General features: G+C 43.2%; 1 protein-coding gene across 3 annotated transcripts in view; it reads right to left on the reverse strand.

The window, feature by feature from the left end:
• Positions 1-13,681, reverse strand: part of ADPRM (ADP-ribose/CDP-alcohol diphosphatase, manganese dependent) — a 372,105-nt gene that overhangs the window by 145,324 nt on the left and 213,100 nt on the right. For all 3 annotated transcript variants that reach the window (XM_067022034.1, XM_067022038.1, XM_067022035.1), the window contains one exon: positions 6,442-6,628. In XM_067022034.1, coding sequence (XP_066878135.1) covers positions 6,442-6,628 — 187 coding nt within the window. The remainder of the gene's footprint in view (positions 1-6,441; positions 6,629-13,681) is intronic.

The raw sequence follows: 13,681 nt of genomic DNA on the forward strand, positions 1-13,681 counted from the left end.
ACAGCAGAAGCAAGAAGAACTACAATCCTGCAGCCTGTGGAACAAAAACCACATTCACAGAAAGACAGACAAAATGAAAATGCAGGGAACACTCCCAAACTCATTCTATGAGGCCACCATCAGCCTGATACCAAAACCAGACAAAGATACTACAAAAAAAGAAAATTACAGACCAGTATCACTGATGAATATAGATGCAAAAATCCTCAACAAAATACTAGCAAACAGAATCCAACAACACATTAAAAGGATCATACACCACGATCAAGTGGGATTTATCCCAGGGATGCAAGTATTCTTCAATATACGCAAATCAATGTGATATACCATATTAACAAACTGAAGAATAAAAACCATATGATCATCTCAATAGATGCGGAAAAAGCTTTTGACAAGATTTAACACCTATTTATGATAAAAACTCTCCAGAAAGTGGGCAAAGAGGGAACCTACCCCAACATAATAAAGGCCATATATGACAAACCCACAGCAAACATCATTCTCAATGGTGAAAAACTGAAAGCATTTCCTCTAAGATCAGGAACAAGACAAGGATGTCACTCTCACCACTATTATTCAACATTGCTTTGGAAGTCCTAGCCACAGCAATCAGAAGAAAAAGAAATAAAAGGAATACAAATTGGAAAAGAAGAAGTAAAACTGTCACTGTTTGCAGATACATTGTGAATCCTAAAGATGCCACCAGAAAACTACTAGAGCTAATCAATGAATTTAGTAAAGTTGCAGGATACAAAATTAATGTACAGAAATCTCTCAAATTCCTATAACACTAACAACGAAAGATCAGAAAAAGAAATTAAGGAAACACTCCCATTTACCACTGAAACAAAAAGAATAAAATACCTAGGAATAAACCAAGGAGGTTAAAGACCTGTACTCAGAAAACTATAAGACACTGATGAAAGAAATCAAAGATGACACAAACAGATGGAGTAATATACCATGTTCTTGGATTGGAAGAATCAATATGGTGAAAAGGACTATACTACCCAAAGCAATCTAGAGATTCAGTGCAATCCCTATCAAATTACCAGTGGCACTTTTTACAGAACTAGAACAAAAAAATCTTAAAATCTGTATGGAGACACAAAACACCCCAAATAGCCAAAGCAGTCTTGAGGAGAAAAAATGGAACTGGAGGAATCAGGTTCCCTGACTTAAGACTATACTACAAAGCTACCGTAATCAAGACAATATGGTACTGGCACAAAAACAGACATATAGATCAATGGAACAGGATAGAAAGCCCAGAGATAAACCTACGCACATATGGTCAACTAATCTATGACAAAGGAGGCAAGGATATACAATGGAGAAAAGACAGTCTCTTTAATAAGCGGTGCTGGGAAAACTGGACAGCTACATGTAAAAGAATGGAATTAGAACACTCCCTAACACCATACACAAAAATAAACTCAAAATGGATTCGAGACCTAAATGTAACACCGGACACTATAAAACTCTTAGAGGAAAACATAGGAAGAACACTCTTTGACATACATCACAGCAAGATCTTTTTTGATCCACCTCCTAGAGTAATGGAAATAAAAACAAAAGTAAACAAATGGGACCTAATGAAACTTCAAAGCTTTTGCAAAGCAAAGGAAACTACAAACAAGATGAAAAGACAACCCTCAGAATGGGAGAAAATATTTGCAAATGAATCAACCGACAAAGGATTAATCTCCAAAATATATAATCAGCTCATGCAGCTCAATATTAGAAAAACAAACAACCCAATCCAAAAACGGGCAGAAGACCTAAATAAACATTTCTCCAAAGACATACAGATGGCCAAGAAGCACATGAAAAGCTGCTCAACATCACTAATTATTAGAGAAATACAAATCAAAACTGCAATGAGGTATCACCTCACACCAGTTAGAATGGGCATCATCAGAAAATCTATAAACAATAAATGCTGGAGAGGGTGTAGAGAAAAGGGAACCCTCTTGCACTGTTGGTGGGAATGTAAATTGATACAACCACTATGGAGAGCAGTATGGAGGTTCCTTAAAAAACTAAAAATAGAACTACCATACGACCCAGCAATCCCACTACTGGGCATATACCCTGAGAAAACCATAATTCAAAAAGACACATGCACCCCAATGTTCACTGCAGGTCTGTTTACAATAGCCAGGACATGGAAGCAACCTAAGTGTCCATCGACAGATGAATGGGTAAAGAAGATGTGGCACATATATACAATGGAATATTACCCAGCCATATAAAGAAACGAAATTGAGTTATTTGTAGTGAGACGGATGGACCTAGAGTCTGTCATACAGAGTGAAGGAAGTCAGAAAGAGAAACACAAAAACTGTATACTAACACATATATATGCAATCTAAGAAAAAAAAAAGGTACTGAAGAACCTAGGGGCAGGACAGGAATAAAGACACAGACCTAGAGAATGCACTTGAGGACACGGGGAAGGGGAAGGGTAAGCTGGGACAAAGTGAGAGAGTGGCATGGACACATATATGCTACCAAATGTAAAATAGATAGCTAGTGGGAAGCAGCCACATAGCACAGGGAGATCAGCTCGGTGCTTTGTGACCACCTAGAGGGGTGGGATAGGGAGGGTGGGAGGGAGACACAGGAGGGAGGAGATATGGGGATATATGTATATGTATAGCTGATATACTTTGTTATAAAGCAGAAACTAACACGTCATTGTAAAGCAGTTGTATTCCAATAAAGACATTATAAATAAATAAATAAATAAATAAATAAATAAGAATATGTGGTACATATATACAATGGAATATTACTCAGCCATAAAAAGGAATGGAATTGAGTCATTTGTTGAGATGTGGATGGATCTAGAGAGTGTCATACAGAATGAAGTAAGTCAGAAAGAGAAATACAAATATCGTACATTAACGCATATATGTGGAACCTAGAAAAACGGTACAGATGAACCGGTTTGCAGGGCAGAAATGGAGACACAGATGTAGAGAAGAAACGTACGGACACCAAGGGGGGAAAGCGGCGGGAGAGTGTCGGGCCGGCGGGTGGTGGTGGTGTGATGAATTGGGAGATTGGGATTGACATGTATACGTTAGTATGTATAAAATATATAACCAGTAAGAACCTGCTGTATAAAGAAATAAAATTCAAAAATTGAAAATAATTAAAAGCCTTTTCTGTTAAAAACTATATATAGACATATATATATATAGTAGCTAAACATGAATATCAATTAGATTAGTTACAGACACAAGGAAAAACAATTTAGAGAGTAAATGGCTGAGGACATCTTAGTGCCTTTTCCGTTAATGTGTAACTATAATGGATCATAGCATAGATTGTCCTGGTCTTCTCCTCGTCACGTGTAGAATTAATCCATACCCAAACTTTCTTGTACCCAAAGCTGAAGGTTTGTCCACAGCTGTCCAGTTGTGTCCGAAGTTTACTTCGGCAGCTTCCCTTCCATCCTGGGTATCCTTTCCCTAGCATTCCAGACAATGAGCCCTCCCCTCTGACTCTCCACTATTGCTGGAGGTAAGATAGATGGTACAAAGCATGCCAAGGGACTTTCACAGGGTGGCGGCACCTCACTGGGTCATCAGAATCCAAATTTTGCCAATTCACTGATTGACCATGAGAAACATAACCGCCAGAGGGAACAGTCTCTCATGCCCTCCAGACCAGATAGCACATTTACTGTTTTGACATTTCCACAAGAAGCCAAATCACAACTTGGAAGCTGCATGGTGAGCAAGGAACCCCAGTAAGGGAGGTAGACGCACGCGCAAATGATGGAATCCCAGTAAGGGAGGTAGACGCGGGCGCGAATGATGGACGCCGCTAGGTGGAGTTGTCCGATGTCTCCGCATCCCTCAAAGGAATTTTCCCGCCCAGACACCCAAGCAGCACCCATCTCGCGGTGGCCATTTACCCGAGTTGTAGACAAAGCTTTTAGGAAAAATATTATCTGAGATGCCTGTGTTACTCACTGTGGAACCCGAAAAGGAGTGGGCAGTACCAAGCCTCAGAATTAAATTTGACTACTTCGGTCTATGGTCCCGACAGAAATTGTTTCAGCATTTAGCCAACATGTGCCTGGCATGTTCTAAGTGCCAGGCGCCATGCTATAGCGATAAACAAGACAGGAACTCTGCCGTCAGGATTCTCAGAATTCAGCAGGAAGCAGACATGCTGGCTGGCAGTTACGATGCAGGGTAGCGTTGGCTGTAACAAAGGCTTGTTCTAGATACACTGGGAGCTCAGGACAAAGGGCCTAACCCTGCCTAAAGGTCAAGAAAACCTGCACAGAGGCCAAGGAGCTCTAAGCTGATCCTACTTCAGTGACTGATGTTCACAATGAAAGAAAATGCATTTTTATGATTATATATTACCAATAACACAATCACACAGAGAACTGCTGTTAGTCCTATGGTGTGTTTCTGTTTAATTTTATACGTTAAGATTTGTACGTACAAATCTGGAATCACACGGTGTCGTGCTGCTGTCACTTAGCACGACGAACATGAGTGGTTCTCATGTGATATAATAAAAATACATTTTAAAAAATGACTGCTTGGTCTTCTATCATCTGGATATATCATGACTTACTTAACCAAACCTTGTTGTTGAACATTTAGGTTATTTTCAATCATTCAATATTATAAATAAAACTGTAACTGAGAGGACCTTAGAGATTATGTAGTAAAATCCTCTCACTTGGCAAATGAGAGAATTGGATTCCAGTGAATTTAAATGACGGGCCCCCAATCCCATAGCTAGCTAATTTACGAGTTGGGTTCGGACTCCTGATGAAACACATTTGCGGAAGGAGGGAGGAAAGCGGGTTGTCTGAGGGGGGATAAAAATGAGAGGCACTGGAAAAGCACCACGGGCAGGCAGAACCGAGGACCCCAAAGTGGAGAGGAGTGGGGAGAGTCAGGGTTTTGATGGAGCCAGTGCTCTCATGTGAAACACTGCCCGCTCGAGGATGCTGACGCCACCTCTCGGTGTGCAGCGGCGTGAGAGGGGCGGGCCTTCTCAAAACAACGTGACAGTGTGTGTCAGGACCCTTGAGGAAACCCTTGAAGAGCACGGCCCAGTAAGTTCACTCTTGGCGTGTTCAGGGGTGGTCACTGAAACACTGTTTATAATCCAAAAAAACCCCAAGATAAACCAAATCAATAGGATAGATGGACAGAGCCTGAATACAGGCCCCAAACAGACTGGGTGAAGCGCAGCCACATTGGGGAGTGCCGTCTGCTTTACTCAGCGCATTAGAGCACCGACCCAGTCCTCCTCCTGAGTTAGAAAAAACTCAGCCTTCCTCCTGTGTGTCTCCTCTACTCCTCACACAGGACACCCACAGCACTTCTGGTCACCACAGACGTGCATTTCCTCCCACCAAACAATTCACAACCCCAGCGGGGGGTCCTACAATTTAACTCGGTGTCCTACAATTTACCTACCTGGATGGCGTCCGATCCACAGGGGAAGGACTCTGTCCTACCAGACTGCGCCCCGCCCCACATCAAATGCCAGCTGACCACACGTTAGATGTCAACCACAAGTCCAGTTTGTCACCTGGGCTTCTGACCAACTGGCTACAAATCGGAGGTTCCCACGACCCCCTCTTCAGATTTGATGAATTTATCAGAGCAGCTCATAGAACGCGGGGAAACACTTACTTACACTTACTAGTTTAACAAAAGGGCATCATAAAGGACACAGATGAACAATGAGATGAAGAGACACCTAGGGCGAGGTCCGGGAGGGTCCCGGGCACCGGGCTCTGTCCCCATAGGGCTGGGGTGCATCTCCCTCCTGGAGTGGATGTGTTTGCTCACCTGGGAGCTCCCAAACCCCCTACAAGTGGGATTTTTATGGAGGATTCCTCACACAGGCATGATCAATTATTAACTCTCTTTCCAGCCCCTCTCCCCTCTCTAGAGGACAGGGCGCGGGCCCGGGGATAGGACTGAAAATCCAAGCTTCTAACCATGGCTTGGACTTCCTGGTGACCAGGTCCCCATCCAGGAGCGCACCCAGCGCCACCTCCATAGAACAGAAGACAAGCCTAGTACTGTGATGACTTAGAGATTTACAAGTTTTAGGAGCCCCTGGGTCAGACAAGATCCAAGACAAATATGGAATAATAGATGCTCCTAGTGTTCTTATCACTTAGCAACTTACAAGGCTTTTAGGAGCTCTAAAGGCTTTAGGGCACAGAGACCAATGCACATATATATATATATGTTCTATTATTTTCTATTGTCTCACACAGTCTACTGAGCCAAACGCTAATCTCTTCTGGAAACACCCTCACAGACGCACCCAGAAATAATGTTTAGCCAAATATCTGGGGACCTCGTGACCCCGTCAAGTTGACGCATCAAATTAACCATCACAACATTGCATGTCAGGGAAAGGTTAAGTAGATTATGGTACCTTCGCAAGAGGCTGTTGTGTTCTGTGGTGGCCTCTTTTTTCTTTCCGATGTTTGCCTTTCCTGGCTCGGCTGGGCCTCACTGCACGTCTCGCCACCAGGCTGCAGCTTACCTCGTTCAGTTCAGTCTCTACCTTGGGTCTTCCAAACATGCACTGTGCTCTTTTCCCTCTGCTAGGGTAATGGGATCTGAGGAGAAAAAAAGGGATAAACACATATTAAACGCACTATTTAGGCGGAAGGGCATTGCTCTTTAAGTAAAAAAATGTCGGGCTTCCCTGGTGGCGCAGTGGTTGAGAGTCCGCCTGCCGATGCAGGGGACGCGGGTTCGTGCCCCGGTCCGGGAGGATCCCACGTGCCGCGGAGCGGCTGGGCCCGTGAGCCGTGGCCGCTGGGCCTGTGCGTCCGGAGCCTGTGCTCCGCAACGGGAGAGCCCACAGCAGTGAGAGGCCCGCGTACCACCAAAAAAAAAAAAAAAAAAAGTTAAGAGTAATAAAAACATTTATACTCTTTAATCCAGGAATCCCACTTAATGTAAGTCAATGATTAACAAACAAAACAAAACAGGAAGAGCTAAAACTAGCAATACTACCACACTGCAAAACTGATAGCAATTTAAAGTCCAAGACTATGTAATCAGTAATTTAAAATACAGTGAGCGCATGTAAGATAGTACTGGGTAGCTTTAAAAAAATATATGTGATAAGACTTAAGATGAAACCTGGGAACACTCTTACGTTATAATGTTAAGTAAACAGGCTGGTTACAACTGTGTAAATATTTATTAGCACAGGGGAAAAAAAGATCGAGAATAAAGACAAATTTTAGAAATTGTATAAGACCTGTGATATTTCATTTGATGTGTTGCCTTCAGTTCTGAAAACTTTCTCTAATGTGGTCACATTGGTTCTGCAATTAAAAATAAAGAATGCTACCACCAGCAGCCATCATCACGTGGGTATTTTTGTGTATCGAGACACTGAATAAAATTCACTTGAACATGGCCATCGCGTGGCTGCCAGGCTTTGGATGGGAGGCCAAGGAGCCCGGCGCCTGCGGCTGGCCTGTCTTCAGCCAGAAGAGCATTTTCCCACCTGCAGGCAGCTGGGGGGCGAGAGGTGGAGCCCAGCAGACGGTGTGGGCTTGCGCCTGCGAGTCAGTTGTGTCAAAACACACGTACTTCGCGCCTGTACGCTTCCCAGCACCGAGAGACACACGGTTGCTTCCTTGTAACTTGCTCAAAGTTTTTTGTTTTTGTTGTTTTCTAAATATGGATTTCATCTCAAAATTTGGAGCTTCTCGTGTCCCACAGGACACCCGCTGGCTCTGCTCTGAGCACGAATTGAAGGAAAAACATCGTCCTTGTTTTCCATTCCTGAGTTGGCATCCCATGACGTAGATGAGCAAAGCGTACAAGGACTAGATCCCATGATGGCCGCGCAGTGAGGAACAGCTCCGGGGATCCTCTGATAAGTGGCTCTGAGCACAGGGCAGACCGAAAGCCGGCGCGCTCCAGGCCCAGCTAAACCAGCTTAAGACCACGTGGCTCAGACCCGAGCACGTCAAGTGGAGGTGGAAAGGACTAGAAAAGTTCTCTTATCCTACCTCCTGCGCTCTGCACAAACCCTCCCATTCTCCCACCCCCGTGAAGCTGTCAGCCAGCTTCGGCTTGACCACTGCGACAATGACAAAATTTTCAGAGAGCAGCAGATGTCAGAATCACCTTCCATACCTTGTGCCGTGTGCTGCCTCTCAGGGAGTGCCACTTCTACGCCCCCAAACACTGGAATGCCTACTACGTGCCCAGCACTGTCGTAATCTTTCACATATGTTCGCTGATGTCACCCTTAGAATAGTTTTGTAAGTGGATGCTAATATTGCCCCAATTGACCGATGAAGATACTGGAGTCCAGATAGTTTGAGTAACTGGTCCAAGGTCAAAGTCAACAGCTGGTAAGCAGTGATGCTGGGACTCCATCCCAGGCTACCTGACTCCAGAGGCCACGCTCTTAGCTCCACTCTGCTGCCCACTGAGTTTACAGCCAGCTGTAAGACCCCCTTCTGCCTTTTGGAGTCAGACCATAAAAGGGGGCTTGACTCCCCCTCTACATGCTAAGTATTGAAATATCTGAGCATCGTCTTTCTACCGTCCCTTCCATAGGCGCTTCCACTAAGCCCCCGGCACACCAAGCCCTACCACCTCAGTCCCGCCACTTTACTGCTCAACTGAGCTTCGCCGGGCAGAATCTCATTTGTTTTCATATATAGGATTGCTTCACACGGGAGCCTCTGATGGCCAAGTCTCCCAAGGGTAATGAACCAGATGTGTAATTCCCTGCCGCCTCTATCTCAAACCCTCCAGAGGGGATCGGAGGGTCTGGAGTCATTCAGAAAGGGAGGCGAGAGCTGTTAGTGCGTTAGGGCAGAATTTCTCCATCTGATTTTCAAAGAAGACTGTTCATTTCCCCAGAGACTTAATATAACTACCAGGTGAGGATGGAAAAAAAAGGGGAGTAATAATTTGTAAAGTTCCCAAGCAGGAGAGGAGCCACTGCTATCTCTGCTTTCCACATCACCACTGTAAACCCTGGCACCTGAAAAAAGTGGGAGGGGTGGTTGCTCTGACTGTATAAATTGCCAAATGCTGCTGATAAACTCTGACCTATTAGTGGGAGCCTCTCTACTAGAGCTAAGTTTATGTTATTCCATGGAAAGAAACAACGTGAAGGAAAACAAAGGCCGGCAACCAAGCAGAACAGACACGTGGCTCATGAGAAAGGATGCTGGCCTATAGGATGCAGTGTTTCTACCGACTAAATGACATCCAGCATAGACCTTCTAATGAGTAAGACTGGTCAACATTCAAGCTCTCTCCCTCCCTCCGTCTCACCTTATAGCATCCTCTCCCTTTCTCGTGTGTTCTGAAATTACACGGTGGTAGATCTTTTATTTTTTCTTTTTTAAAGATCCACTGAGATAGAGACTGAACTTGCCTTTTCAATCTGGAAACGCATACACCTCACATGTGGAAAACTCTACTGAAATATTCCTTCCGAAAATTCCTCCATCCGTTTTCTCTGTCCTCTGCTACTCTTAACCCTGCCAACTGATCCCCTATATTTCTTGTTTCTTTTACATTTTTACTCTATTTGTGAGGGAGTCTCTCGACATCATCTTCCAAAATCTATGTTGAGTTTTTCATCTTCTATCATATTTTTAACTCCCCAAAACGTTTCTCACGTGACATTCCTGTCTTTAAAAAATAGCATCCTGTTTCTGTTTTACTGTACAATATTTTTCTTATGTGTCCACAGAGATTTTAAAAAAGGATTTTTAAGGTTCAGTTCTTCTGCCAAGGTTGTTTCAGCATCCTCTGAGGGTCTTCTTTTCTGCTCTATCACGTCCCTCATGAAAGAGGTTTTTTTCTTCAGGTCTTGGCTGTCCTCAGTACCGAGGCACTACTAACCTAATAGAAATCTGTGTGCCTGAGTAGAGCTTTTGACTAAGGCAATCTGGTTAATGTTGTTTGGTTAAGAGATTCTCAAGTATTGATTTCAGAATATCTTTCTTCTTGGGCAAGCCACGTTCCTAAGAAATGATTTTGCTATCTACTTCCTGAAAGTGTAGCCTGACTGGCAGCCTTCCACAAGCCAAGCGGAATCATCTGATCATTCGATATATATGTTTCTATTTCTTCCCTTATTTTCAGTAAGATACCCTATCCACAGCTACTCTTAGACTCGCTGAGTCCAGAATCCCTCTGGTTCAACTCTCTAAGAAGGAAACCCCTAATGCTCTTCCAGAATGTGGGATGATGTCACCTGGCAGCAGAGATTTGGAAGGGAGTCTTATCTAACTGCATCTGACACAGAACTTTAACTGTATCTCCGATTTTCAGCTTTCACTGCATTCCCACTTTCGGATGTGTCTGACACCTCCGTTTCTGAGATTCTGGAGTTCTGCAAAGCTAACGGTCCTGGTAAATTTGCTATCACCCATTTGCTCGCTGGCTTTCAAAATTTGTGCTACTGCTATTCTCTTTCCCAATCTCTTTGTTCTTTGGGTTCCATGCCTTTTTGACCCCTGTGCTTTTACTTCTGAGGGGTTTCAGGAGGGAAATGTGATTTTAAAAATACGTTCCACCTGATATATTTAACAAGAAGTCACAAGGAGCAAGCCTTTATCTCTTCCTTCATGCCAACAACTTATAGGAAGGAAATGGCAGTAGTGGTCGTGGTCGCCCCCAGGGAAGGGAGACTGGAAGGAGAGGAATGCAGACTCTTCTCTATATACCCTCTCGGACAGTTCAAATTTTTCACCATGTGCAAAAATTACCGTTGCAAAACTAATTAGCCAATATAACAGAGACAAAACAAAAAAGCTTCTGTGAACATCTTTCTGAGACTAGCGCACGTTAGGAAAGAGTATCGTCACGGCTCATGCCATCATACAGCTTGCTGCAAAGACATAACCCCAAATTGCATTACTTTATAATCTGCATAATTTATACAATTTCCTTCAACCTTGAATCAAGGTTAGAGGGAATGTTATTGATCACCAAAGGCTGTCAGTGGCTAACATCCCAGCGTGGCAGACATCTGGGTTGACATCCAAGTGTGACCTCTCTTAGTTAAGGACAAGGATCCGACCTGGCTGCAGCCACTGGCCCTACCTGACTCTGGCACACTCTGCAGTCTCCAGCAGGGCTCACGAAGTCATGATTAATTCAATAAAAATTATACCTTCCATAACGTGAGTTTTCAGTAATCAATAGGAAAAGATGTTGAACATATCTCCCTCCTACATAACATGCATAGGCCAAGAATCTATTTATACTCAGCAGATTAGTGGTTTTGTGCAACTATAATATAAATGTCACTTGGCTTACAAGCGAGAGAATAGTAGTGGTTCCATGTGTTATCCATTGAGAACCTACAACCACAAGGAGTATCTTCTCCGGAAGGAATGCTGCCGCCAGTACTTTGTTCTGCTTTCTCTCTGTGAGCATAAGATTTGTCATTACTTTTGCATCTGGTTTTACAAGATTCTCAGCAATGGTGTGACTTGTACCTGTTTTTGCTATCAGAGATGCAGCCTTGAATGATGCCTCTGTAATGTTAGCCTTTTTTTTTTTTTCCCCTTTAGAAATAAGCTCCACATACACCAGACTAGAATATATTCATTTGTGCTTGTTCTTTACACATTCAATTAATTTAGTGAAAGGCCATAGGCTTTGTTTGCAGATGACACAGAAGCTCTGATGGCGTCATACCACAGGTTGTGAGAGACCTCAGATGGAGCACAGGAGACCGGAACCCACTGGAGTGCCAGTGCAATAAAATCCTACTTTCAGAGCGGCACCGTCGTACTTCTTGTTTACCTTTTCCTTCTTCGGTGGCTGGTCCACAATGATTGAGTTCACAGTCTTGGTTACTATTTACTTTTATGACACTATTTTGAAACCTATAGTATTTCTATTATTCTTTTCATTACTATTTTTAATAACCTTTTCTAAGAATAGCTTTAGATTTACAGAAAAGTTGTGAAGATTGTACAGGGAGTTCCCATATACTACACACCCGACTTCCCCTATTGCCAACATCTTTCGTTGCTATGGTCCATTTGGCCCAACTAATGAATCAATGTTGATTCATAATTGTTAACTAAAGTGCATACTTTATTCAGATTTCCTTAGGTTTTGCCACATTACGTTTCGTTGTCATGTCTCCTTAGGCTCCTCTTGTTGGTGTCAAGTTTCTCAGGCTTTGCTTGTCTTTTACGACCCTCTGACAATTTTAAAGAGCACCGGCCAGGTAATTTGTAAAACGTCCCTCAATTGGGGTTTGTCTGATGCGTTTCTCATAATTATAACTATATAATTATACCAGGGTTATGGGTTTGGGGGAGGAAGTCCACCAGAGCTGAAGTGCTATTCTCATCACACCAAATCCAGAATTCATGCTACTAACGTGACGTCGCTTATCCCTGTGGTTGTTAACCGTGATCATCTGGCTGAGGGAGTGTTTCCAGGCCTTTCCACCGTAAAGGTACTCCTTTTCCTCCACTTTTCCTACTGTGCTCTTTAGAAGGAAGTCGCGATGCACAGCCTGTACCTAAAATGTGGGAACTTACGTCCCACCTCCTTTTACGGAGACTATCCACATAAGTTATTTGGAATTTCTTCTCCACAAAAGACTGTCTATTCTCTCCCATTTATCTATTTCTCCAATCATGTATTTATCTCAGAACGGGCTCGTGGATATTTACTTTATACTTTGAGTGATAATTCAATGTCCCTTTATTTATTTTTCACTCAAATTCTTCCAGCTTTGGCCACTGGGGGCCCTTTTGCGTGGCTCCTGTCCCTCTGACATTCCCATTTCATTGTGGTTTCTTTGAGCAATTCCTCATTTTCCAGCACTGCAAGATGCTACGGGACCATCTTGTATATTTCTTGCTACAGCTAAGGAGCAGCCATTTCTTTGCGGAGGCTTTACTCCTTCTGTTGGAGAATGGTATTAGAAACCAAGATATGGGCACTGCCAGTGCTCAGTGGCACTGAAGTGTCATTGCTTCCAGGCCTTCTCACCTGACAGAGGGAGGAAAAATAAGTATGTATACTAAACTATGTACATATGCATATGTATCACTATTTTGATATGTATCCGCCTGCAAACATATTAAGCTAAACATGGTGTCTCGAACTCTAATCCAATGCCACGTGGGTCATTCTGGCATGTTCCTCATGCTTGTCTGTAGTCTCCCATTCCAACAGTGGAAACCCTGTCTCCCACCAGCCGCCATCCATGTACTTAATTGTTCAATTCCAGTATGCATGTGTAGTGGCTACAGAGTTGTTCATCTGTACCCTTGTGGGGAACCAGAAACTTTACCAAGTAGAATACAGTGTTTATATACACTTTCTTTGCCTTTAATCTTACAGAGACCACTAATCTCCAGTTACTTAAGTCAGCAGCTGGTCCCCTCACCCTACCTTCAAGCTCACTGATATGTTTCTCTATTGTGTCAAGCCTACTGATGAACCCATCATCCCTGTTGGAGTGTTTTTTATTTCTAGCACTTTCCTTTGATTTTCTTTTTTCCCTTAAAGTTTCCAATTATAGTTGTTTCAAATTTCTTATCTGATCATTCATAGCCGAGCCTGGTTTTCAGGATCACTTTGTCTATTCAGACAGTGGTTATTTCCTTTGGCTTTTTTTTGAAAGCCAGACATGTTGTATC

This window comes from Kogia breviceps, chromosome 19 (assembly GCF_026419965.1).
Source record: "Kogia breviceps isolate mKogBre1 chromosome 19, mKogBre1 haplotype 1, whole genome shotgun sequence".
Taxonomy (NCBI): Eukaryota; Metazoa; Chordata; class Mammalia; order Artiodactyla; family Physeteridae; genus Kogia; species Kogia breviceps.